Below are 27,020 nucleotides of genomic sequence, written 5' to 3' on the forward strand. Positions count from 1 at the left end.
ACATTTTTTCTTCTTACTATTATTAAAAAAGGGCTTAAGTTTCATCGGCAGCAATACTTTATAGAATAGCACTGAACCTGTATGTTTTGTGTGGAAGACCAAAAACGATAAGTGTTGTAAAAGTCCAATACATAAAAAATTATCATGGCTCCAGTTAAAGGTCTGAATGTGAATAGGTGCACTTAGTAAACAATGTAAGCATTGATGGGTGTAGATGGTTTTCAGACACGATATCACAGCTGACAAATCTCATAATTATAATAATGAGATATCTAATTATAAATAACTGAGTTGTTATGGTAATGGCCGTAAAAGCATTTAAGCACCGACAGTATTTATCCATGTGTGAAGACAAGACAAACACACCGACACTGAATCAGTTGTAGTTTATACAAATATTTATTCTTCCACAAGTCTCTTGAGCCACAGTTTAGATGATGCCAATCTGTAGAGGAAAGTGGACATGAATTACTCTTAGGCTCATCAACAGAGGGAATACATCTGTATCTGCAGTCTCTGGCATCAGTGGTTCCTTTGAATGCATCATTGACATTCAGATATATAAAAATTTACATCACTTGCACAGAATTCACAACTTGCGAAAGCAAATACAACTATTATGTTGACTTTAACTAGCTTTCAAAACACAGAACACCCCTTTTACCCTGTTGAATTTTTGAGGACTCACCTTGTTTGCAACATCCAGCGCATCGTAATCTGGTGCGAGACGAACGTATGCCTTCTTCTCACCATCAGGCCTGAACAATAAAAAGGAAAGTGGTAAAATCTATGCTATCAAGTTTACATTTACAATGGACAACAAGTGGATGTGGACCTACGTCGTTTACCACATTTTAAACTTTAAAATTCAGATCTTAAATTATATTAAAAACACCACATGTTCTGTCTGGAAAGGTATATCAACTCACTCTTGAGTCCAACAAAAACTCTGTACAGTGAGCCAATATACCACTGATCTGGGTTTAATTGTGAACAGAATATTACATCAGAGTACACAAAAGTGTCATCAGCCCAGTCATTCATCATGTAACTGGTCTGGGTTGAGATTTCTACCTGATGAGTGTGTTGACTTTGGCGACGTCGATGTCGTACAGCTTCTTGACCGCGTGTTTAATCTGGTGTTTGTTTGCCTTGACATCCACAATGAATACAAGTGTGTTGTTGTCCTCAATCTTCTTCATGGCGGACTCTGTTGTCAAGGGGAACTTAATGATGGCATAGTGATCCAACCTGCAGGGGTGAAGAAGAAAAAATACATTAGGCCAATAAGCCTTCAAATCTACACGTTTATTACATAACATGCTCTTACATATTGTAAAATCATGTTTTTGTTAGGTGCATCAGTTGTTTATAAAGCTAGAATCATACTTATTCATACTTTGATCGCATGTACCATCATATGCACCAGGTTCAATCCCTGTGTTTTTCAGCAGCATGCAGTCACTGTAACTCACTTGTTCCTGCGAGGAGCACTCTTGCGGGGATACTTGGGCTGCCTGCGCAGACGAAGGGTTTTAGGGCGACGGAAGGTGGGAGAAGTCCTGATCTTCTTCTTCCTCTGGCTGTGGACACCCTTGAGCACAGCCTTTTTGGCCTTCAGGGCCTTTGACTTGGCCTCAGTCTTGGCAGGGACAGCTTAAAACGAGAAATACAATTCGTTAAGACTTTTGTTCACTCGTTGGTGCTCCTCCAGTCTGTAAGTTGACAAACCACTGAGGTATTATCTGTATGAAGCTACAGATGGCATCCATTTAAATTTGCCATGTTGTACCTGACAGTTTATTTCATTACAATGAGTCCTCCGATTACATTTAGAGTCGAGCAAAGTGTACTACTCCCTTTCAGACGTGTCATCAGTAACGCTACATTTACAAGTTAAGACATAACTATTATCACATCTGTATGAAGCTACAGATGACTGCCTGACTTAAATGGATAAGCAGTGTAACCTAATCAATGACATTGTCTCTGGTTCTTATACTTCAACTTAAACGCCCGACGTTAACAATCACGTGTAGCTTACGTTAGTAACACCGCTGAGGGGAAGCTAATGCTAACATCACACAAATATGTAAGACGTAAACGTATTACATGATAGCTAAAGCTGCTAAGACATGTTACGCAGATTTATTTAGCTAGCCGTGCACGTGACAAACTAAAGAAAGAAATGAGGGCAGAGTAATGGCTGTAAATAAACAGCGTTCGTGAACACAATTAAAGCTAACACTAGCTTAGCATCACGTTTTAGGATACATGCCGGCGAGACAGGTTGCGTTATCTACTTATTTATACATTTACGAGCAATATCCTGAGATTGTACACATTACCGTCAGTTGATCCGTGCATTACGGGGACAGCTAACGTATTTTAATTGCGATATTAGTGTAAATAATACGAATAATTCATTCAAAATCCTTAGATTGACAAACCTTCCTTCTTCACCTTCGGTGCCATGTTGAGAAAGGAAGGCTAAACGGGGTTTTCTGCAGTATAATGCATGGGCGAGATCTCACATCAGAGGTATCGCGATAGTTGAGATGGCTGAACTGAATTCATCCACCCCATAGATTCACTCTGATGGGGCCATGTCAGAGTTTTTCAGAGAGTATTGAAGATGGATTAACATCAAAATACGTTTTCTTTGAATTAATAATAGTTTCTAGTAAATGTAGGTTTAGAAATGTTTTTGGAAATTGTTTTGAATAGTTATCCAAAAGCTGTTTGAATAGAACACCATATTTGGTTATGTTAAATCAGGAAGGCTTTATTAGCTTATATTTGTTAGTATGGCACTGCAGTTCAGCATATGCACACAATGTATTGTTTTGGGTATGTTTGTTTTCACCCTACTAAAAGAGTGAACCATCAAGACCTTTAAACTATATGGCTATAATGAATAGCATTGAATGTAAGGTACCATTTTGAAATAAGAAAAAAGCTAAAAAATAAATATTGTGCTCATATCATTACAGGCATTTTCTTATTCCATATGACTGATTTACCGTGGGTATGAAAAACAGTATCAGTAAGCTGCAAAATCATCCAAGTCAATTATTAACATGTAGAATTTATCCTTTCAATACAGTAAATATTAGGCCACACAGGTCTAATGGGGTGTGGAGGGTAAAATTATGTAATTGTCGGGTTTTGTTTCACCATCTCTCTCACAATTGACTTCAATTACGTTTTAATTTTCATGTTGTTCAGTGTTCAACAGTCTAACCTGTCAGTTAAATGTAATCATTCATCACTCAATCACTCATTAAAGCCTTCATATTTATTGAAGAATGCTTGTTAAAATGTTCAGTCTGTCACAAGTTGCAGGTGAGCCAATGAACAGTAATGAAACAAAACATATATAAACTGTTTATTTTATTCTATGATAATACAAAGCACAAATATGAAAATTAGCAGTAAATCAAAAAGTCCACGTCCTTCTTCGTATCAGTCTTGTACTACTCTCCTCTGGTCCTCTTGTGGCTTGTTTTTCTTCCCCTTTCTCCTGGTAGACAGAGTAGAAAAGAAATCGTGTCATATCCGCAAAGCACAATGTCGGATAACAAAGTCAGCTGTTGTGGTATAAAACTGATCTAGTTAGCCAATGAGACTATGTATATTAGCAACATCTCTTTGGTTCTGGTTTCCAGACTTTTTATAGCATAATCACATAGGAACACACACACACACACACACACACACACACACACACACACACACACACACACACACACACACACACACACACACACACACACACACACACACACACACACACACACACACACACACCCCTTACTTTTTTAACTTGGCTCCAGTGGAATTTGATGCCGTCTTCCGAGACGCCTTCTTGTGCGTTTCACTGTCCCCTTTTCTCTGTGTTTTATTTCTTCTTTTCAGCTCCTGTCTGTTTGTCTTCTCTTCTCCTTTCTGCGGCTGCACTGCTGTTGGAGATCGCTTTTCCCCTTTCTGCTCTCCACTCGCTGCCTGCTTCTCTCCTTTCTGTCCTTTATTTGGCACTTTGCCTTTTGTCTTCATTAGGAAGCGAGGAGTTGTGCAAATGGTGCTTCTTGTCGGGGGTTTCCTCTCAAGTCTCCGCTTCACTTTACTAAACACAGACAAAAACAGATGGAAGCAACCATATTAACAAAATGATTACTTTACCAAGAAATTAAAGAGTGAGACCATCTTTAAATGTACAGGTTATTGTGGAACTGCAGTATCATCATCCATCTCCTTTACCTGTGTATTTTCTTGAAGCCAATCATGTAGTCGGGCACAGGACAGCCAGCTTGTTTTATGACATTAGCGATGCTGTTAGAAAGAGATGCAAAGATAAACATATTCAGAGAAATTAAATATCTTGTGTTATGACCATATTCTAATTTCCAGAGTCAAACACACAAACTGCACATATTTATCTGCTCAGTTTGCACTTTTTATATCCACGTACCTGCGCAGCAGTGGCTTGTCATTTTCTGTGAAGAAGGTGATGGCCTTCCCCTGATGTCCAGCTCTACCAGTCCGACCTGAGGAGCAGCACATTGAATGATAAATGAGGGAACTGATGAGCAGACAGGAAGAGAAAGAGGAGAAACACATGAAAGGAGACCAACACAGGATTAGAGTTGTGTAACGCTTTTACGCATGTTGTTATTATTCGATTAATCATTTAGCTTGTAAAATAACGTCATGATGTACATAACACAAGTTGCCAGACTGCGCAAAACTGTCAAAACCCAAAAAGGTATTCAATTCACAATTATATCAAATGAACAAAACAAGCAAATATTTAGGTTTGTGAAGCTGTGATCAGCAAACATTTTGTCTTTTTACATAATAAATAATTGTTATTAAGATAATCACTGATGTATTTATTAGTCCACTAACTAATCAGTTAATGGCTTCAGCCCAATATATGTTGATCTTATTGCGAAATGATTGATTATACATAGAAGCTAACCAATTCGGTGGATGTACTCCACAGAGCTGGTGGGGAAGTCGTAGTTCAGCACGAGATTCACTCCTTTGAAGTCGATTCCTCTGGCGAGCAGAGCCGTGCAGATCAACACCCAGATTTTACCAGACCTGAAACTGTTCACTACGTTGTCCCTCTGAAACACAGAAGCAACAGAGGAGGAGGGTAAACACAGTCGCACTTCAGAGTGGACCCATGATACGCCACATTACGTGTTTGTGCGTACCTGCTGCTGTGTGCGGTCTGCGTGGATCACGTCCACATTGATGCCTTCGTACACCAACTCGTGGAAAAGCTCCCGTGCTCGGTCTATAGACTGCACAAACACCAGCATGGGAGGCAGGAAACCCTGAAAATAGCAAGGAGGACAATCTGACTTTGTATAGAAATAGAGCTTGTATTAATAAAATGACTTTAACAAACCAGTGTTCTTACTTTTTTGATGATTTCCCTCACGGCCACCAGTTTGCCGTTCTCCGTCCCGACAAACAGCAGCTTCTGTTCCACCGTCTCCACTGCCGCATTTCTGAGAAGATGATGAATTCACTTATATTACGTGAGAAAGAGATTATATAAATCCATCAAATTAAGCACTTCTACGTGTAGATTATCACCTGTGTCCAATGTTGACCGACACCAGGTTGTCGAGGTTCAGGCGGCACCACTGCTCCACATCTGGTGTGCAGGTGGCGCTGAAGAACGCCCGGCGCACCTTTGATCCCGAACAGGCCAGAAAAACTGCGGCGAGCTGCTCCCTGAAGCCGGTTTTTCCGCCTTCAAACAGCTTATCGGACTCATCGACAACCAGCCACTCCACACTGATCACCAACAAAAGACAACAATCAAGCTCACATTTCCCCCCCCTAAGATTTGTTAGTGTAGCATGTTTAAGTGACTTTATCTGACAGTATACAGCGGAGACAAGAAACAAGAGGACAGAGAGGGATATGATATGAGACTAAAAGGTCCCCAGCTGGAATGTGTCCACCCTAACAAACTGAGGGATAGTTAAGAGGAAGCAAATGTGTTTTTAATGATCAACTGCAGAGAGCAGAATATTCTGTGTTACCTGCTGAGGTCGAGAGCTGGAGGATCCTGCTTGAGAAGGAAGACGAGTCTGTTTGGAGTGCTGACGAGGATATCTGCACAAAAATGTACAGGGTAGATAGTGACGTAAAGGCAAGTCATTTTTCTGATTTGAATTCTTCTGTGATAACGTTTTCCATTTCTTACCGTATTTCTTGTTTGACTGTGGTCCATACTTCTTGGCTGCCAGAGAGGCTTTGTCTATGATGTGAACTCTAAATCCTGCTCCCTCTGACAGGCGGAGCAGCTCTCTGTAGGTCTAAACACAACAAAACTGATGTCAAAAATGCAAATGTGTGTGATCGTTTAACAGAAAGTATGTGAAACTCCCACTGTTTTCAATAGGGATTAAAATCTGGAAGCTAGTGTCTTCACATCTCCGTCCTTGATATCAAAAAACGTGCTGTATATCATGAATTGGACAGCTTGATAATGGAAAGTAAAATGGGAGGTAATAGTTAACATTGTGTGTGTTGTGTACCTGGTTGGCCAGTTCTCTGGTCGGGGATATGACCACAGCTCTGAAGCCCAGGTTGGCCGGCTGCTGCAGTTGGGCGAGTAGCGGGAGACAGAAAGCCAAAGTCTTCCCTGATCCGGTGGGAGCGCAGGCCAGGAGCTCCCGACCCTGAAACCAGACGCAGATCCTCACATAACCACCGTCTGTACATTAGATCACTGACTCTGTGTGTGTGTGTGTGTGTGTGTGTGTGTGTGTGTGTGTGTGTGTGTGTGTGTGTGTGTCTGCACTCACATGCATCATGAGCGGTATCGCCTGCATCTGTACTGGCGTTGGGGAGTTCAGCCCGGCGTCTTTGAGATTCTGAAGGACACATGGGTTGAGACGATACTCAGACTGGAGGTCCTCAAACGTGCTCACAGGGTCAGGCACGTCGCAGCCGTGCACGTTGATGCGGTGTTGAGAGCGAATACGATTGACCTTAAATCAAAATATAGAAAAGGACATTACACAGGATAGAGGACTAAGTCTAAGACTAAAATCTCTTCATCCTTTTCTTGTGCTGTGAGTTGTTCTTTTGTGAGGACCTTTTCCTGATGAAGATGCTTCAGCCTCTTCAGCGAGGATTTCTCCTTCCCATCACTCGGGAGGTTTTGGATCTTTTTGTCTAATGAGGAGGTCCAGGTGATGCCGCCTCCCCCCGTGTCTTTCAGTGGCCCGCCAGCTGCTTCAGTCAGATAAGAAGACAGCAAACAGCAGTGAGTCTCTGACATGGACAGCTACATCAAGATTGTTTTAATCACATACCACTGGTTGACTAAAACATAAATGTTACAGGCAAAAAAAAAAGTCTGAGAGTTGACAGAATATCATAAAACCAAACACAAATTCACAGTAGTTATTTTTAATAATGTCTAGCAGCCAACTTTCTATCCAAATCTATCCAACACGTACTGTGGTTAATTATGTTATATCATGGTACGGCTGCAGCTAATTATCAACTCCATTATCGATTTGTCAACCAATTGTTTTCTTAGTTACATTCTTGAACTGTTATTAAACTGTATATGTGTCACACATGCATAAAAAGGTATCTTGAAAATTCAACTAATCAGTTGTTAATGTCTAATCTGGCCACATCCTTTACCTTCCACCTGGTTGCTTTTCATCCTTTTCTTTTCTGTGCTCACGTCTTTCTCTTCATCCCGTGGCTTCCTTTTGCCTCCTGCTCCAGAATCTCCACTTTCACTTCCCACCTCGTATTCCTCCTCCCCATCCTCATCAGCACCATCCTCATCCAGTCCTGCAGAACTGCTCTGGGATCTACTGGTTAGTCCTGTGCCAAAGTAATCGATCGCAGAAAAAGCATTTGAGGACGCTTCCCCTACGTGAGATCTGGCGACCTGTAAGAATAAAAATACAGTCACTCACAGTGTATAAGACACTTGTATGATATATTGTCCCACCAGTCATTTCATTTAATAGCTCATATAAACACAGTCTCCGAAAAATATAAAAGAAACATCCGAAAACAAACTACGCGGCACACTTTAAAGCTGGTACGACTCAGGACTAGCGAAAATACATTAAAACCGTGACACGTGCCGTTATCGCTCGCTATTTTTAATCCAGTTTACCATCAGCTACACGTGCTCAGTTTACCTTAAACCGAGTAGCGTCTTGACCAAACCTCTTCAGGTCAAATTTAGCTCCAGCTCCGAGTTTCCGAAACAACTCGAAGGCGTCCATTCCTGCAGCAGCGTGGTCAGTACGCATCAAGGCATCACTAGTCAACATCCGGATCATCTACCAGCAGCACTTCACAATCTGTTCTGAACACCAGCGCCCCCTGCTGGCTGCGTTTAACACCCCCAGTGTGAACAATGTCACACCAGTAATTTATAGAATTTGATCCAGTCAAATAAAACACTGTTACAGTCATTATAGTTCACACAGAATCACATCACCAGCTAAATGATTCAAATGTCAATGCAACTGAAAATATGAATTATTGTGATATATTATCATGTAGGACATCTTCACATTTGTGTGAATATAGTTAGACTTTATCACCCGTCTATTTCCCTTCATTGTCACCTTTAAGTGGGCTGTGGTGTTTTTATCTTTGGGAATTTAGGGGTAAATATTGTACTTTTTACACCCTAACGCTTCTTCTTTGCTACTGCTGACAAATACAAGTTTCGATCTAAATCAGAAATACAATAATGCTAATAAACCGTGGTAAGGGTTTAAATATAATTATATTGTGTAGACAACCTAGACGTGTGAATTCACCTATACCATCAATGCTTCAACTTTCTGAAAGTAGCATTTTCACTGTTGTTTCCTTTTTTAATTCATTGAGTATTTTTCCATCAAAGCAACCATGACTTAATAGGAGACCTCAGATCAGAGAACTGTATCTTATTTTGTGAATCTTGTTATGAGAGGAATTGGAAGCTTTTCAGGTTAGACAGTCATCTGTATGGGTACAAGTTCTTACTTTCACTGCACTGAAGTCCAGTCATCACTGCTGTGTTCACATTGACAATGTAGTGTACTTCTGTATGATTATTCATAATCATGATTGTTTGCCCAATATTAGAATCAATATAACTATTGAGATTTTTTCATATATCAAAATATATTTCAATATGGCAGATAAATGACAAATAAAACAAATTGTTCCAATGTTACCCATTAAAATCAGACAAAATTCTCCTCACATGAAAACAATGAATATTTTTCTCATCTTAATTAACTTGGAAAACAAAATTATGTTAAACAAATTACATACGTTCGTAAGAATGTGATTCCACTGAAAGTCAACAAACAATAAATCATAATCACTCAGCCTTCATTCCATGATTCATACTTGTCTATACAGTGGGGAAAAAAAGTATTTAGTCAGCCACCAATTGTGCAAGTTCTCCCACTTAGATGAGAGAGGCCTGTAATTTTCATCATAGGTATACCTCAACTGAGACAAAATGAGAAGAAAAAAAAAAAAAAAAAAAAAAAAAAAAACTGAAAATCACTCTGATTTTTAAAGAATTTATTTGCAAATTATGGTGGAAAATAAGTATTTGGTCAATAACAAAAGTTCATCTCAATACTTAATTATATACCCTTTGTTGGCAATGACAGAGGTCAAACATTTTCTGTAAGTCTTCGCAAGGTTTTCACACACTGTTGCTGGTATTTTGGCCCATTCCTCCATGCAGATCTCCTCTAGAGCAGTGATGTTTTGGGGCTGTCACTGGGCAACACGGACTTTCAACTCCCTCCAAAGATTTTCTATGGGGTTGAGATCAGGAGACTGGCTAGGCCACTCCAGGACCTTGAAATGCTTCTTACGAAGCCACTCCTTCGTTGCCCGGGCGGTGCGTTTGGGATCATTGTCATGCTGAAAGACCCAGCCACGTTTCATCTTCAATGCCCTTGCTGATGGAAGGAGGTTTTCACTCAAAATCTCACGATACATGGCCCCATTCATTCTTTCCTTTACACGGATCAGTCGTCCTGGTCCCTTTGCAGAAAAACAGCCCCAAAGCATGATGTTTCCACCCCCATGCTTCACAGTAGGTATGGTGTTCTTTGGATGCAACTCAGCATTCTTTCTCCTCCAAACACGACTAGTTGAGTTTTTACCAAAAAGTTCTATTTTGGTTTCATCTGACAGTCTCCCAGTCCTCTTCTGGATCATCCAAATGCTCTCTAGCAAACTTCAGACGGGCCTGGACATGTACTGGCTTGAGCAGGGGGACACGTCTGGCACTGCAGGATTTGAGTCCCTGGCGGTGTAGTGTGTTACTGATGGTAGCCTTTGTTACTTTGGTCCCAGCTCTCTGCAGGTCATTCACTAGCTCCCCCCGTGTGGTTCTGGGATTTTTGCTCACCGTTCTTGTGATCATTTTGACCGCACGGGGTGAGATCTTGCATGGAGCCCCAGATCGAGGGACATTATCAGTGGTCTTGTATGTCTTCCATTTTCTAATAATTGCTCCCACAGTTGATTTCTTCACACCAAGCTGCTTACCTATTGCAGATTCAGTCTTCCCAGCCTGGTGCAGGTCTACAATTTTGTTTCTGGTGTCCTTTGACAGCTCTTTGGTCTTGGCCATAGTGGAGTTTGGAGTGTGACTGTTTGAGGTTGTGGACAGGTGTCTTTTATACTGATAACGAGTTCAAACAGGTGCCATTAATACAGGTAACGAGTGGAGGACAGAGGAGCCTCTTAAAGAAGAAGTTACAGGTCTGTGAAAGCCAGAAATCTTGTTTGTTTGTAGGTGACCAAATACTTATTTTACAGAGGAATTTACCAATTAATTCATTAAAAATCCTACAATGTGATTTCCTGGATTCTTTCCCCCCATTCTGTCTCTCATAGTTGAGGTATACCTATGATGAAAATTACAGGCCTCTCTCATCTTTTTAAGTGGGAGAACTTGCACAATTGGTGGCTGACTAAATACTTTTTTTCCCCACTGTATATTTGATCTCATTACAGAATTTTAACTACATGTCTTTGTATATCAGATGATAATAATTGAGTGCAGGTGCAATACGATAAATAAAAGGATATAAAAGAAAAAGAAAAACTATAATCTTGTATCTTGAAATGCACTTAAGAAAATCTCATTATGACAAAGCTGTACATATTCTTTGCCTTCAGTCACCAGTTAGTTTGTGATCGGGTGTTTCTCCTCTGAGAGAGCAGTCTTAGTGGTCTCAGCTTCACAGGTCTGTAGCAAATCCTCCAGGAAATGAACCACCATCTCTTTACTGCCCTCTTCCTCTCCTCGTCCGTCCCCTTCAGGCTCCAGCTCCTTCAGTCTGATCAGGGTCTGCTGCAGACCTCCTATTCTCTGTTGAGGGGTAAAACTCTCCCCCCCTGCCTCTTTCTCCTCTTCTGCCCCCTCTCCTCCTCCTCCCTCCTCCACTCTAAGATAATTGATCAAATGCTCCTTGATGCCTCTCCCCTCCTCCCCGGCCAGCGATGCCCCGAGCGAGGGCATGTCCTGCGACTGGCTGACGCTGAGCAGGTGTAGGAGAGCTTGAGAGAGCGTGTGCCGCAGACTGGCACTGTAGCGGTACTCAAAGAAGTCGTTTGTGTCTTCGCTGTTCTCGAGCGCCTTAGCGAGGGAACGCCACACACAGCCGAATCGCTCGGAGTTCCCGTAGCAGCCGCGGTTGGACGGAATTGCCAGAGCAGCAGCAGACTTGATCCGCACCTTGAAGTTCTTACAGGAACTGACCACATGGCAGAGGGAGGAGAACGCGTCACAAGACCACGGGGCTGAGTCTGAGAGGAAGAAAGAATCAGAAATTAATGTTTAAATATGACATAATGTAATTTGAATCAATCACTGTTGGGTACATTTTACACTCTTAAAAAAACATCCAGTGACTGACACAGAAACTGTGATTCTACCGTTTGGCCACAATGCAAAATGGCCACAGAGCCAGGTTGACCTGTTCATACCAAATTACTAAAACACTTACCGAGAGGCAGAGCCGGGTTTCTGAAGGCATTTCCCAAGGCGTAGCAGGCATTCCATCGGACCTTCATAGTGGCCTCTGATTGGATGGTTTTAACCAGAGCAAGGACCGCATCCTCCAGCGGGCGTTGGAACGCAGACCGGGTCAGCTGACTCTCACGCAGGAAATGAAGCAGATTCCCAAGTGCTCGCACTGCGTTAGCCTTTACCTGAGGAAGCAAGGTGAGAGCCAATCAAAAAAGAAAATCAGTCATACTAATAGAGTTAGCATTCATTTAATTTTGAAAGTACTTCATCACAACTATCTTCTTCACAGCAGAACTAAATGTGGCAAGACTTAACAAATGAGTGTTTGTGCCTTGCTCATGTGTGTTTAAGAGGGAGAGCTCTCACCCTGTCTTTGTCGGCTGATGCTCGGGTGGCTGCCTGCAACATCTTGAGAAGCAGCATGTCTGATAACTCTTCTTGGAAATCCACACCTACACTCTCCCTGATGAAGAGACGGGAGAGAAACAGATTTTTATATATATATATATATATATATATATATATATATATATATATATATATATATATATATATATAAATAAAAAGGATATATACATAGAATACTATAATCTATTATACTGGTTTCACCCAAATCAGTTAGCTAAAATGTTTTCCTTATTCTCAAAACATCTTTGTTAATAACATGAAAAAACTACTATTTTGTAGGCTAAATAAGTGGTCCATGCTTTAATTTTTTCAATATCAGATTTCTTTAATCTACTGTCGATAAGATGGATTCTGATTGTTTTCCAAAGAATTTGTGTCCACGTTTTCTTACATATTAACAACAAGTGTGTCCGTGAGGTTGCCTAAGGACCAGGCAGCCTTGGCACGGACGTTTGGAGATCGATCATCGAGGGCAGCGAGGATAGTGTTTGCTGTATCCGCCACGAACATCACATCCTGAGAAAGAGAAAATCACAACATGTTTAACAGATCCTTGAGGGTCAGAGACATGTTACGCAGTGCTCAGTACGGTCAGTTCTTACCTCTCTCAGACACGGGAACAGGATGTAGACTCCCAAAGCCCTGACGGCTGCGGTCTTCACCAGATAGTTCTCACTGTAGGTCAGCCCCAGTAGCACCGTGATGCACATCAGCTGGGTCTTGTCCTTAAAAACACAACACCAAACATCATCAAGCTACGGATCCATGAAGCTCAGTAGCAGCAGAGTAAGAAACAATCCGAGAGGAACTCACCGGCAGCTGTGCGAAGGCCTGCGGCAGAATGGAGGAGAGCGCGTCGCAGGCGCTCGTCTGCAGTGTGGGATGCCGTTCGCTCTGCAGCGCTCCGTTCAGCGGACCGCTCAAAACGTCCGACCAAAACAGCACCACCTGTATCATGCACAGTTATATTAACCAACAATTTGGGGGCTTTAGTAAAACAGGACATAAAATATACGTTCTCCTCCTTTCTTGAGTTAATGTTTTCAGAAAACAAACACGAGGAACAATCTTTCAAGACAGGTGTACCCCGATACAGTATATAACATATACTGTACCAGGGTACATATATACTATATATGCAGTACAAAGACAGTTTGTACTTACTTGGCTCATGGGGACCCTCGAGCTCTCAGCCACGTTGTTTTCTGCTCTGTACTGCTGGATTATTCCAGTCCCCAACTCCTCTAGCAACTACATAAAAGACAACGACATAGAAATCAGTGCACAGATCTCATTCTGTCTCAACTTGTCATTTTATATGAATTTTCAAAATTCATGTGTACACCATCTGTATTGCTGACTCTTGAACATAGGTGCAGATAAGAGAAATGTGTTACCTTTGCTCCGTGCAGTTGTATGGAGGGGTCTGTCTCCCCAAGGCAGCGAGCGCTCACCTGCCCAATCTCACATAGACATGCTTGTGCCAGAGAGAAGTAGCCACGCACCAGGTGGAACATGACCTGAAACACACATGTATAAAAAAAAAACACCCTCAGATATTAGAAATGTCTGTTTTGTCCCTCTCTGTCTCCCATTATCTCTTACCTGTAGAGCTTCTAGTCGGACAGGGGAGGGCTCTAAAGCAGCACCTCCTCCTGATCCTGCTCCCTCACCGTCCGATTGGTCCTCTCTAGGCTGAGTCACCAGCGATACGCACAGCTGCAGCAGCCATGGCGGGGCGCTGTCCACCTCCTCCGGCGTGCGAGGAACTTGAGGGGAGCGTGTCCGCGAGCTCCGCAGGGAGGGTTTGACTGGTGTGGGAGGCGTGGACACTCCGTCTCTTTGTCTCCAGCTGAGACCAGAGTCCTGTGGCGTGAATGAGCCAGTTCTGCTGCTGCTGCTGTCTGGCTGTCGGAGAAGGAGCTGGAGCTCAGGGAGAGGAGCCTGAGTTGTCACCAGAGCCCCATAAAGCGTCAGGACTGACACACGGACATTTACGTCTAAAGACAGAGAGCAGTTCTATTAAAAGAAGCCCGTGTTACCAACCGGTTCTATTAAAGGAGACATGTTATGCTCATCTTGAGGTTCAGTCGTGTGTTTTTAAAACTAAGAAATGGTCTATATATTGTACTTCTCCTTTCACAGTATTTATATAGCACTTTGATCTGCTTTATAATAAAAAAAAATAATTAAAAAAAGACATGAAAATCTCACTTTTTACAATATCCTTGTGTGTAGTTTATCCAAGTGCACTGACGAAATACAGACCTCTATGGCGCACATAGGGACGCATCTGCTTCCAGAGCTGGCTGAGCAGACCAGGTCTGAGACGGTGGTAGGGAGCGTTCGCCACCAGGTAGGCCAGACACTAAAACACACGACAGGTGGAGATAAGTTGTGAGAACCAGTTCCATTTTTGGTCCAATCCCAGTGCTTCCAGATATCCCCAACCACATGTGTGTGCAGGTCGTCAAAATATGTTACAATAAAGCTTGAACTTTCACACTTCACATAACACGTTATCGTACCTTTATGACCTGTGTGAGTGTCTGGGGGGAGGTCTCGGCCAGCAGAGCCAGAGTGAGAGCGCGGTGCAGTTCTCTGATAGCGGTAGCCAGCAAGAAGGAGAAAGGGGTGTAAGATTTACGAGGGGACGCTGTGTCTTCGGCCACAGCCAGGAACTGACGGGAGCCGTCCAGCATAGCCGACAACACCTGGAGGGCACACGCACGCACCTGGAGGGAGAGGAAAGAGACGGACGCTACAGTCACACACGTCAAGGAGAATAGTAACACGTGTGACGGTGCGTTGTACCTTTGGAGAGGGGTCCTTTAGTATAATTGTGATAAGAGTGAGAGGCGGCGGCCCCCCAATAGGAGAGTCGGGGATGAAGGAGGACCAGTACCCATACAGAGTCCTCTTCTCTACACCTTTCACCACCGCTAGCAGACAGTGCAGAGCTCCCTGACGTATGCGACCATTGTAAAGCCTGAAAGAGACAAATACTGTGGTAGGATTTCTCACCTAAATAGAGACATGGATGGATATGAGAAGCGTTTTTCTGTACCTTAATTTGCTCTGTGCATTGCCTTCTGGGTCGGAAAACTCTGAGTCAGAACTGGCTCTTTTCCAGGACGGGTAGAGAGACGGGCCAGATGTTTTAGACAAGGACTCTCCCTCACCTTGGCCTCCCTCTCTTCCCCCTCCTTTCTGAAGTGCAGGCACTGTCTCACAGTTATCTTCCTCTCCGTCGTCCACTCTGCTCTCTTCAGAGCTCATCTTCTTCCCCTTTCCTTTGGATTTCCTCTTTTTATTCTGAGGAGAGACGTTTGAAACATTTCCACCAAAATCATTTTGAAGCAGCCCTTACTAAAAACCTTTACCAGAATAAATGAAGGCATGTCTTACCGCTGAGGTTTTGCCCGACACGGTAGCATCTTTTGGTGGTTCTGGGGATTTTGGTGGTTCGGCGGGTTTGGGGGCAGAGAGAGCCTCATATTGAGGAAGAGGTGTCGGGTAAAGCACAGTTGGCCACTCCACACTCACACCCGGAGTTCCCTGGAACATGAGCCTCTGCAAAAAACATGTACAGGTCCCCAATAATTAGTATTCGAACAGGAAAACGGACAACAAATGACAAGGCGACAGAAAAATCGGCAATTTTGCACCTTAAGTGCAGCCAGCACAGACCCAAGCTCCTCTCCAACAAACTTCCACTTCCCACCTGAGAGACAACACTGGAGTCCCTTCAGTGCTGCCTGGATCACCTGCACCAAGGACATAAGGGCATGGGTCAACTATCATTAAATGTACCACACACACACACACACACACACACACACACACACACACACACACACACACACACACACACACACACACACACACACACACACACACACACCAAATAATCCGTACCATACAGTAGAAGAGCTCATCAGTGTTGGGAGGTTTGGAGGACTGCAGTGTTTTCAGGAACACTCTAAAAGAGACAGTTCTGTATTGATCATCCAAAGGTGCCTGACCAGGGATCCTGGAGAGAAACAACCCAGAAACAGAAACATTACACTTACTCACAGAAACAAACACACACTGGCTAAATGTATAAGCTTGCATAAGGTCTACCTGAGACAGATGTTGGCCATACAGGTGAGAGCAACGCGGCGTAACTCCATACTCGGCTGCGATGGAGAACTATACAACAGGAGGACTCCATCTTCACCCAGCAGGTCACGGAGGTGCTATGAATGAGGAAAAAAAATCTTAATGGAAATATTCAACAGTTATCATACGCTACAATACACTTTCACAAAATGTTTATATTGTTCCTACCTGGTGGCACTGAGGTCCATTCCCATACACTATAGTGGAGAGAGCCAGGAGGACATCCGAGTGTGTCCATGTACTGCACACCTTCAGTGCACTGGTGGTGTAGTTTAATAATACATCCAATGTCCGCTCGTCCATTATTACCTTAAGAAACAGCGAAGGATTACATACTTGGTCAGTACATGAATACATGTGCACAGTACTGTTACAATACTATTATTATTAAAAGGTTTAGTTTACCTTTAGTTGATTGAGTAGATGATGCACTAGCTGGCACAGTTTGATGACTAAATGCTCTTGACTCAGTGGCACAAGACAGCTGATGTGTTTCAGCAGACTGCACACGTCCTGTAAATGCAAATTTAAGGAGGCTCAGCACAAACCAAGAATGTCACTGCACCAAAACAAACAATCCGGAATATCACGTCACGTGCACTTATTTGAAGAAACTTTTCCTGAACATTTAAACACAACATCTAGGTACTAGAGCAAAACTGCACTTTGTTTTTTTGCTGGGGTGTTGACACTACAAGACCACAGACTGTGCGTTACCTCCGGTCGGATGTTGATGTTGGGCTCGAAGGTTTTGTTGTAGTTTTCGGACAGGAGCTGGTCTAAGAACAGGTTGAGCTCCTCTCTCAGTTGGCTCGAGTCTGCTCGCAGGGCTCGGAGCTTCGCGGCGCAGCGGGAGAACTGCTTCTCGACGTCCGACGGAGAGCCGAGCCGCCAACCGTCCGTCCCGAGCGGGGTGAACGGGGCGGCCTCCGCGGACAGAAGCACCGCAGGAAAGACAGGAGCATCACTGCGGCTCACGAAGCCCGGAGATAACGGCCCGGTGTGAGCCGCCATGTTTGTTTGACCACGGAAGTGTTTCACAATAGTTATTGCTTCTTCTTTTAAGGTTGACATCCAAATGTGAGGCTCAGTACTGCCCCCCACAGTGAATAAATAGAACAGAAGACATAACATTTAATAAAGCAATATCACGATTTTAAAATACACCATTGCAAGAAAAAGCCCTGCATTCAATAGAGATTTAAATTAAGTTGCAAAATACTCACAATAGTCCTTTTACATAATTTGGAATAGTACCTCTCTTTTGTTTCTTGTACTGTTTAACAGCACAGGAATGGGCATTGGTCCAGGGCTGTATACCTCTATAAACAAAAAAAATAATTTATATATTCATGCATTTGTAGCATTTTAATGTTACAGTTTATCAAGTTGGCACTAATTCTGACTCCTTTGTATTCAATTAGGTGGTTTAACCTTCTACAGAGCATCAGTTTTTGGATGAAGTTTGGAATCAGTGCGGTGATTTCCAACTGTGGATATCAAGAAATTGTAGGAGTAGACCATGCATTGCTTGGTTTAAAATGAAGGGGAGTTTATCAGACTGTTTGTAGCCTCAAACAACTTAAGCGTGTATCAATGTTCACAATAATGTGATCAGAATGTCAAGACTTTTGATCTTCATACATGCAAGTGAAGCAAATTCAAGGCACACACAAACACACATTTTGAACAAATTTACTGTGTCAGTTTTGTGCTCAACATGTCGAAAATATTACAATACCAAACTGCACACTAAATTACATTCCAGAGATATACAGCACTAACACAGTCAAGAGTCACAACTGAAGTGGAAACAGGAATGTTAACGCGTTAATGTAGAAAACCTTCAATCTCTTGGCATGTAGTTTTCTTTATTAATTGCAAGCAACAGACTTGGAATTTATATTCAATCTCAGTCAACACTGAAAATTAAAACGGCATTTCAACAAAAACTTTCTGTTGCTCATTTTAATTCCATGAAAAATAAGTTATTATACAACATATCCATATGAAAACAATGTACAAGGTCCGCGCATCAATGCACAGTGAAAATAATATCCGGAAATCATGAGTCACGAGTCTGTCAGATGCGAAAATGCTGATTGAGTGCTGGAATGGAGAGTAGTTTTAAATTGGCATTTTCTATGATCGGCACATCACCGGTCCAGGCATGACTAAAGCGCCATCCGCCGATGGTGGTGTTGAAGGTGGCACACAACAACAGACTGAAGCAAGCAGGAAAACATGAGGTAGGCATGTCTGCAGAAAGGTGGTAGCAAATGAACAGCGTGGCACAGAAGTATTAAGGGCTGAATTAAAAGTAGTTTTCGGAGGGCTCGTTTGGATTTCAGCCTGACTTGAACAGTAGAATGGCCACCTGGCCCAGGTAGAAGTAGATGAAGTGCTTTGTCTCGTGCGTCACATAGCTGCCGAAGTTCCTCCCGACAATGCAATGCCATGTGGGGTTGTACTTCTTGTCAAACTCCTTCGGGGGAGACAATAATAATTAGCACACCATAGATAAAAAAAAAGGTCTTTAACAACAGGTTTGACATGTTACACCTTTGAACTACTCATTTAATATTGATCTAATGTACCTTTTTGACATAGGCGGCAATGTCCTTTTCAATGTTGTACTTTTCCATAGCCTGCATGGCACAGTCCACAGCATCCTGCTGCATTTCATCAGACATGTCTGCGTTCTTTATCACTGCCTTCTTCTCAGTCATTTTGGCTGTTTGACTGCAAGGGATAAAGAAAAAAAAACAACTAATTATCAAGTTACATTTTCCACGTAGTTCTTACTAGTGCCAGTGCAAACAGTTGATCTCGTCATTCAAAGTCTCTATAGCTGTAATTAGGAGTCTACATATTTGCATTTTATGATTTACAATTCAGAGTTAGAGGAGAATGGTGCCTATCTAGCCAATCCAATTGGCGTTAATTGGATATGAGGCCTCATGTAAGCGGGATCATCAAGTCATCTGCATAACTTTGAGGTCAAAACCCTGATCCCCATCACTTGGAGGCTACACTGTAAGAGCTGTTCTTGATATACATTTAGACAACCATGTGATGGGAGTTTGTGAGACACACAATGGGTCAATTTTACACAGTAAGACATAAAAAAAGGTTTCTGACAAGATATAGCCTGCTCTGTACAGCTGAAAGCAGTATATCTTTGATTTACTGCTGCTTGGGAAGTTACCCTTAACTATTTCTGCACATATTCAGCCACAATTTACTTCAATTTGTAAGGTTTACAAACACCAATGTAAAGAAAGTGGAGGGAGCATTCTTTCAGCTTTTCAGGTAAAATACAAGAGGCTCAGGCAACATTAGCATACCAGCAAAGGAAGCATCAGTATTCACTTTCACCTTATTGTTTTATTAATAAACCACGCGACAAACGCTTTCACACTCGCAGTTAACACTTACCGTCTCTCAGCGAAGTTTAATTATTAGGAGTTGTATGTAACGGGCAGCTGCATAAATTTTCGTTCATTTATCCAAAGAAAGCGTGCGTCTTTTACTCCGCCTTTCACAACACATCCGGTAGCTGATAGGCTGGAAGGAAGCCTCCACCCTGGTGACGGCGTTTTTCACTTGCGGACACTGTCTGCATCTTATTTCCACCCAGAATGCACTGGTTTCAACCCCCTCCCTTCGAAAAGCCCTAAAAATTACCTCCTGGCGCTTTTTCCTAACGGTTTCTCTCGAGCACTTTTCCTTGACCTCGATGGAAAACGTCATGGAGGGTCAAGGAACGATGTGAAGGATAATTCATGAAGAGTTAGGAAACGACAACAATAGTGCTTAGAGAAACCGACTTCATTTATGAGTATAATTGTAAAACATGTGTACGGTAACCATATCGTTTGTTTTCATGGACGGCCGAATGGTGCGTCACATGAAATGATGCCGCCGCAAGGAATTGTGGGGCGGCATTATCTTCTTTCCTTTGGTGAAGGAAGGTCCAGTGTATCCTATGCTGAAGGAGATGAGAAAGGAAGCATTGAAAGCACCTTTCCTAAGCATTAAGAAAAGTCGTCCAGCTCTCATCATGGCGGCCATTTAGATACGTCCCGGTAATTTCACTCATTTAGGAAGCTTCCGAAACAAAAATGACTTTTCAACCGCAGTTCATGCTTCCTTCAGAGGAAGTGGTTGATCCTGGTGATTAGGTTGAACGATGGTATTGATCTGCAAAACTCTAAAAGCTTGCAACGCATGAGGATTTAATTTAGATTAATGTGCATCGTTTAGATCTTTGGGCAGTTGTAAATACACGCAAAAGAGCATATCACAATAAATAAATAAATAAACAATCTCTATCTAATTGGGCCACTTCCTAGATTGTGCCTCTCGTGTATTGACAATACATTGGATTTTTAAACTGTTTTTAAAAAATATTGCAGCTTTATTGAAACCTCAGTTAACCTCTAAAAACATACAAAATGTAAGTCCAGAATAGTGCTCATACGTTTGAGCTTCACTGTGCAGAATGTTTCAGAAACGGATTGACAAAGGCTGTTTAATCTGCTGAAAGAGGAAAACTTCTCACTTCAAATCCGAGTTTAAGACGTATAAGTATAGTAAGCCAATCATAGTTCAGTGTGATGTGAAAACCTTTTTATTTTACTTTACAGTGAAGTGGGACACATGCGTATTACACAAACATATGTAATGAACAATATTTACATATACATCCTGGATTTTTAAATTTGAAGATTTTTTTTTGTTCTTAAAAATGTCTGGAGGGGATCTTTAGGGGATTACTTAGGGATCAAGGCTTGAGTACACAGTTAGAATTAAAGTAAAGGTAGTAACGGGAGAATTAGCACAAGTGGCTTACAGTTTCTAACTCACGCACTAACAATATTTCATAATTGGGATTTCCCTCTGCTTTAATGCCTACAGGCTCACCAAACAGACAGACCTTTTTTCTTTATTTGGGGACAAATGAGAATTGTAGGACAGGGTCTGTGATCTTCAGTGAATTTTTGGTGACATAAAAGATGGAAACCCTGCCCCTACAAAAGTGGAATCATCCTTCCGGTTAGTGTCAATTCATGTACAAATGCACACAGACTATTTAAACAGGGATTTTCTTAGCCACAGAATACCACACAAGTCCACAAAAACCCTTCAGTCTAGTCAGATGTAAGTCTGAAGCTGCACTTTTCATCTTGTCTTTAATTTTTGTGCTCTTTACTTCGTTTCACTGGAATCTATTACATGGACTGTACAGAACACACTGAAAAAAAGCCAAAAATAAAGTTTAAATGTATTTTTTATTGAATAGATTGCCTCACAGATCTCTTTCCTTAATGACTACCCACTATTTATCTCTTCTTGCACTTGAATCATGGATGTACCTCTCAGCCCTCCTCCCCATTTAGATTTTTTTTTTTTTTTTTTTTTTTAAGTATAATCCAAACAATCACTCATCTGTGACTGCATCTCTGAGATCCCACACAAAAATAAACTTTTTGTCTGATGGCCAATTTAGTTTGAATATTCCACTATTTGATGGGGTTATAGCTCATGGGACAGGGGTTGGATCCTCTGCTGGTAAAATGCTCCAACTATATACCATAGTTCCCTAGTTTTCAGAGGAAAATATTTTACTTTTTAAATCTACTGCATGTATTTGGTGGCTGAAGGTACCTTTTGTGGTATTAGACATACTGTGGGGAAAAAACCCAATAAAAACACACACTTGACCTATGTTATTGAAATTTTTATTAAAAGAGAATAAAGCTTTAGGATACTGGAGATCATACTTAAGAAAATCAATCAAATCATCGTCTGCAGCAAAAGACTGACCTAAGAAAAAGATACAAACCACGTTAAGGTCACATTCCCTTGTCGCGTCCCAGTCCTCCCTCTTCCCTCCCTACTCCGCTGTTAATGGCCGCTCACTATTTACCACTCTCCTTAAGCGTGTGGATCCATCCTGCACCTCCCAGCCCTCCTCCTGGTTTTGAGCTGAGCTCCTCTTTTTCGGGTTTTTTAAAATAATTTTGAAAAACAAAAATCTGAAAATAATCGGTTGTCACAGTGCCGGCAGTAATTGTGTCTCTGAGGTCCCACACAAAATGGAGAAAAAAAAATTTAATTTGGATTATTTGAAAGCCAATTTGGTTTGAATATTTCCCTATTTCCGGTTTGACGGGGTTATGTGGACAGGGCCAGGGGTCAGGATCATCTCCCGGTAAAATGCTCCCATGCTCCTGATCCATGTATCCATCCTGAAGCCTAATCCTAATCCTGCTCTGATCCTGAATCCTGATCCGGCTCCGGAATGGGGGGACAATGAGCCCAGTCCAAACCTTCAGAATACCAGCAGAACCAAAGAGAAGGAGGCAAGTTAGAATCACACCTTCAGAAATTACCAAAATTAAAAATGTCAATAAATGCATCTACGAGGGAGTTTACTTGGTGAAAAACAGGGAACACCCTATATAATCATTCCCAAACAACTAAAATTTACTTTGGAGACTAAAAGACGAAGACGAGCAAAAGCAAAAAAGAAAAACAACAAACCACAAGTTTTGAGTCTCCAAATACAAAGTGGTATACAGAACTTGTTACAACTGAAAACATTCAACAACAGCACTCTATTGTCAAGTGCATGTTTAAAAAACTGAACAGCCTTATAATGCAGATTTCACAGTTGACAAGGCACAGCCATCATACCATTGGTGCCATATTTGACTCCTCCTCCTGTTTATCCTAATATGAACTGTTTCCTCTGTTCCCATCCTATCCTGTTCCTCTGAACTCTACAGAGAGACACACAAGAGGGTCAAAAGGACAGTAGTATATGCTTTAAAGAAGTTGAATCTTCAAAACAAAAAAGCGTACGAGGACAAGTAGAAGAAAAGTATAGGGAAGGGTGACAGATCAGAAAACTGATGGTGAGAAAGGGACAAGGAAGAATGGGTCCGTGGACAAAAAATGATATCTAAATAAGAAAACTGAAACAAAAAGAGTGTGTGTGTGTGTGTGTGTGTGTGTGTGTGTGTGTGTGTGTGTGTGTGTGTGTGTGTGTGTGTGTGTGTGAGAGAGAGAGAGAGAGAGAGAGTGGGGAGGGGGGGAGATACACAAGAAGACAGTGTAAACAGGTATCATGAGATGATCCGTGATGAGTATACAGGATTTGTTGAGTGATGTGAAGACTTCCTCTCCGGCTCCAGAGTCACACCATTTAGCGTCAGCTGTGGTGGCTCTAGGTGCGGGAGCGGGAGCGGCGGGGAGAGTAACGGGGAGACCCTCTGCTGCGACGGGACCCACTCTTGCTTTGGCTCGGGCTGGGACTGCGGCTACGACTGCGGCTACGGCTCCGGCTACGAGAGCGAGAGCGGCCATAGCTCGGGCTGCGAGGACCGTCCACCTTCACATGAATGTAGGCAGTCTCTCCCTAATCACACACACACACACACACACACACACATAACCCAGCATCAATTAGCATGTGCAAGTTGTCTTTGTCATCTTCAAAACCTCTGCTTGACTTACAAAAATATCTGTTTTGAGGTTCACTAGTTCAGCTTTTTCAAACCTCTGAGGCCCACCTCAGGGTAGGAAATGGATAGATGAAATATTTAAATAAACTAGAAGGGTAATTTATAGAGCCAGCTATCGTCATTTCTAAATGTGCTCAAGAATTCACATAAATAACAAAACAGTAACTCAAACAAAACGTCAAGTCTTCACTTGAACCACAACATATCTACGTATATTTGGCCAAGATGTTCTGATAAATAAGCCAAGCATATTCTTTCCACGCTACCATTAGTTATCCTCACTACACAAGCGACAGGCATAGAATTATGATGAAAAACATTGAACAACCATTCAAACCTAACGCTGGCATTTACTTACTGCCCAGTCATTTCCACCTTCTTCCTTTGAGAAAACCATTCCTTATTAAGTTAGCTCGAGGCTGCAGCCCCATACGTACCTCGTGAGAACGAAACTTGGTGTTGTCCAATTGACGGACAGCGTAGGACATGTCTTCTTTGCGTACAAACTCAACTACCCCGGTGCCATCGCGGTACACATCAGCATAACATACATCACCTGCCTCTCGCATGTGATCCTTCAGGTCCTGCCAGCTTCCACTGGACGGAAGACCTGACAGGAGAACATGGTGTGAGACTCATACTTTAATTTATACACTTTGGTAAAGAGAGAAGTACAGAGGGACAAAACATCACCCACCTGACACAAGAACCCTGTACTCCGAGCGTCGAGAGGGCGGACCATGCCTTCCCCTCTGGGGTCCCATTGGTCCCCCTCCACCACCCCCACCGCCGCCGCCGCGATCACCACCGCCTCCTCCTCCTCCCCCTCGTCCACTTCTGGGAAACTCAACGCGCAAGCGGTAGCCGTCGTAGTCATAACCATCACGCCCATAGACAGCATCCTCAGAATCCCTGTGAAAATCAGACAGTTAAAAATCAAACTTCCATCAGCTAAATTCACAGCGCTTTACTAGTTAAGGGCCTAAGATATCAGTTCAGCCGATTTATTGATCGTAACATCATCTTGCAAACTAAACTGAGTAAACCAGTGGAGAAACTGAATTTGTTTATTCCCTGACAAAATTCCCTGTGTTGAGCACATTAAATTTGTTCACTTCCCTGCAGTCGACTACTCCTCTTTTCTTCATGTTAATATAAACCCATGTGTGGCCTCATAGATTCATACAGGAAACTATTAATATAAAAACAGTTTAAAGAGCTTTGAAAAAATAAATTTAAAAAATCATCCAGTCTTAGTCGAACTCTGAACATTTTAGTTGTCAATTAGTTGCTTTAATAGTCTGTGTGAGGAAAGAGCTTTTAGTCCTTCATCATTTAGTCTTTGGCCTCAAGATCAAGAAATGTTACAACAAAAGGCAGCACTTTCCACATTTGAAAAGCTGGGACGGGAATTTTGAAAAATGAATTGAATGATTTATCACTTTTCTCAACTAATCAATTAAATCATTGCAGAGGTGGGTGTCCTACTAGATGGGCGAGTTATTTAGAAGTGGGCATACTCTCATGCGTTCAGAAGGCTTTTGCCAGATAGGTGGGTGTAATATAAACCCCTTATACCCTCCACTACACCACTGACTGCAGCTTTACACCTTTAGTTTTACCAACAAACTGGTGGGTCAGGTTGTTGGTAATTTAGAAAAGCAAACGTTTGGTGAGAACAAGGTTTCGGTGGAACCAATCCATCGTTTATTTATAAGCAAATACGATTTTTATTGGACACGCCACGCGTTTGCTAAAACGAATGCAGTAAATTAGGGTTGACAAAATATTAGAAACGCATCTCTGTAATAAAATCGTCAATAGCGCCACAAAATACTCCCTCCAAAATGACCACGTAAATCAATCAATAACGTAAGAAACAGTTTTATCATTTTAACCTTCAAAACTGTGTTATTTGTTGCAGGTTATACCTAACAAACTCACAACCGGGTGTGTGTATGTGTCCATTGATGGTTGTTTTATAGATAAATCCTTTGGAAACACGTGCAGACCGACGGTAACAACGGAGCGTGGCGGGAGAACACAGCTCACCTCGGGTCCTCGAACTGCACGAAGGCGAACGGCGGTCCTCCTCTTCGGTTCTTCAGATCGATATCGCGGATTGCTCCGTATTTGTAGAACAGATCTTCCACGTCCTTTGAGCGGATATCAGGGGGGAGATTCCCCACGTATATACGACAATCGTTACTCCCTGCCGGTCCTCGAACTACACCTCCTCCGCCAGACATGTTAGCACAGAACTAGCTAACAATAACAGCTAGCTAAGGAAGTTAGCAAAGCTGGCCGAGCAGATCTTCTCCGGTCGAACAGACGTTAAGATGGCGCTTAGGTAGATCACTGGATAGAATATATAGACGGCAAATTACTTGATAGCTGTGTAGCTAACGGTACAGCTGAAACCCACGGGGTGGATGTCACAAATATAAAAATGAACACGAGCTAAAACTTGTGCGCCGAGAACGTAGCCTTCCTCCAACAAAGCGCTCTTCTTCTGTGGTGCGACGGATCACAACCACCTTTAAATGTGCGCACACCGTCACCTACCGCACAGCAGCGGAAGTGTCCTCCATCCCGTTGAGCTTAAAACAAAAACCTCTAGCCTTTGAAACAAAGGTTGATAAAAATCTCACCTCAAGGTTCATAAAGGAGCTTTTCTGAAGCTTTTAATCATATGAAAATATTTTCATATTTTGTTTAGCAAGACAAAAAACACTGAGTTACAAACAACTATGTTAATGAAGACAGAGAGATGGGATTGAAAGCTCTGTAAAAAATAATTAGCAAGTGGACCTTGTGTTAATTCTAATGGACAAAATTGCTGTGAATTG

The 27,020-nt window shown here is 42.2% G+C and overlaps 5 protein-coding genes and 2 non-coding genes across 10 annotated transcripts; all 7 read right to left on the minus strand.

Annotated features, from left to right (window-relative positions):
* Window positions 1-380: 380 nt before the first annotated feature.
* On the minus strand, window positions 381-2,504 carry rpl23a (ribosomal protein L23a). The gene is made up of 5 exons (XM_068715867.1): window positions 2,451-2,504; window positions 1,476-1,656; window positions 1,075-1,251; window positions 689-758; window positions 381-445 (listed from the first exon to the last, which is right to left on the minus strand). The coding sequence occupies exons 1-5, from the start codon at window positions 2,473-2,475 to the stop codon at window positions 431-433; spliced, it is 468 nt and encodes a 155-aa protein (XP_068571968.1). The 5' UTR covers window positions 2,476-2,504; the 3' UTR covers window positions 381-430.
* On the minus strand, window positions 518-584 carry LOC137876873 (small nucleolar RNA SNORD42). Its single transcript, XR_011103486.1, has one exon. It is a non-coding gene; the product is annotated as a small nucleolar RNA SNORD42 (small nucleolar RNA).
* On the minus strand, window positions 1,356-1,427 carry LOC137876874 (small nucleolar RNA Z17). The gene has a single exon (XR_011103487.1). It is a non-coding gene; the product is annotated as a small nucleolar RNA Z17 (small nucleolar RNA).
* Window positions 2,505-3,374: 870 nt separating the features above from the next.
* Window positions 3,375-8,323, minus strand: ddx52 (DEAD (Asp-Glu-Ala-Asp) box polypeptide 52). 2 transcript variants are annotated; one of them, XM_068715864.1, is made up of 15 exons: window positions 8,202-8,323; window positions 7,687-7,942; window positions 7,127-7,263; window positions 6,834-7,019; window positions 6,564-6,707; window positions 6,230-6,341; window positions 6,066-6,138; window positions 5,611-5,814; window positions 5,432-5,522; window positions 5,223-5,345; window positions 4,982-5,132; window positions 4,472-4,547; window positions 4,261-4,332; window positions 3,818-4,126; window positions 3,375-3,523 (listed from the first exon to the last, which is right to left on the minus strand). In XM_068715864.1, the coding sequence occupies exons 1-15, from the start codon at window positions 8,313-8,315 to the stop codon at window positions 3,466-3,468; spliced, it is 2,106 nt and encodes a 701-aa protein (XP_068571965.1). In that variant the 5' UTR covers window positions 8,316-8,323; the 3' UTR covers window positions 3,375-3,465. The 2 variants fall into 2 exon arrangements, with proteins under 2 accessions (XP_068571965.1, XP_068571964.1); XM_068715863.1 differs by having other exon boundaries at window positions 7,127-7,266.
* An 852-nt stretch (window positions 8,324-9,175) lies between these two features.
* Window positions 9,176-17,653, minus strand: heatr6 (HEAT repeat containing 6). Its single transcript, XM_068715868.1, has 20 exons — window positions 17,357-17,653; window positions 17,045-17,152; window positions 16,808-16,948; window positions 16,601-16,716; window positions 16,394-16,508; window positions 16,144-16,242; window positions 15,884-16,048; window positions 15,543-15,790; window positions 15,290-15,464; window positions 15,004-15,210; window positions 14,744-14,843; window positions 14,081-14,475; window positions 13,873-13,995; window positions 13,640-13,726; window positions 13,289-13,423; window positions 13,078-13,200; window positions 12,867-12,991; window positions 12,434-12,530; window positions 12,045-12,249; window positions 9,176-11,844 (listed from the first exon to the last, which is right to left on the minus strand). The coding sequence occupies exons 1-20, from the start codon at window positions 17,651-17,653 to the stop codon at window positions 11,222-11,224; spliced, it is 3,684 nt and encodes a 1,227-aa protein (XP_068571969.1). The 3' UTR covers window positions 9,176-11,221.
* Window positions 17,654-18,318: 665 nt separating this feature from the next.
* Window positions 18,319-20,201, minus strand: dynll2b (dynein, light chain, LC8-type 2b). The gene is made up of 3 exons (XM_068716492.1): window positions 20,078-20,201; window positions 19,237-19,381; window positions 18,319-19,124 (listed from the first exon to the last, which is right to left on the minus strand). The coding sequence occupies exons 2-3, from the start codon at window positions 19,366-19,368 to the stop codon at window positions 18,987-18,989; spliced, it is 270 nt and encodes an 89-aa protein (XP_068572593.1). The 5' UTR covers window positions 19,369-19,381; window positions 20,078-20,201; the 3' UTR covers window positions 18,319-18,986.
* A 2,166-nt stretch (window positions 20,202-22,367) lies between these two features.
* LOC137876366 (serine/arginine-rich splicing factor 1B-like) lies at window positions 22,368-26,672 on the minus strand. 3 transcript variants are annotated; one of them, XR_011103442.1, is made up of 5 exons: window positions 26,224-26,672; window positions 24,869-25,083; window positions 24,609-24,781; window positions 23,800-24,065; window positions 22,368-23,427 (listed from the first exon to the last, which is right to left on the minus strand). XR_011103442.1 is itself a non-coding variant. In XM_068715869.1 (4 exons), exons 1-4 carry the CDS (start codon window positions 26,418-26,420, stop codon window positions 23,874-23,876), a joined length of 777 nt encoding a protein of 258 aa, XP_068571970.1. In that variant the 5' UTR covers window positions 26,421-26,672; the 3' UTR covers window positions 22,368-23,873. The 3 variants fall into 3 exon arrangements, 1 of the variants encoding a protein (XP_068571970.1); XR_011103441.1 differs by having other exon boundaries at window positions 22,368-22,974; window positions 23,342-24,065; XM_068715869.1 differs by having other exon boundaries at window positions 22,368-24,065.
* Window positions 26,673-27,020: the final 348 nt, after the last annotated feature.

This window comes from Cebidichthys violaceus, unplaced genomic scaffold (assembly GCF_023349555.1).
Source record: "Cebidichthys violaceus isolate CVI_PGR_0920_01 unplaced genomic scaffold, fCebVio1.0.p SCAF_20, whole genome shotgun sequence".
NCBI lineage: Eukaryota > Metazoa > Chordata > Actinopteri > Perciformes > Stichaeidae > Cebidichthys > Cebidichthys violaceus.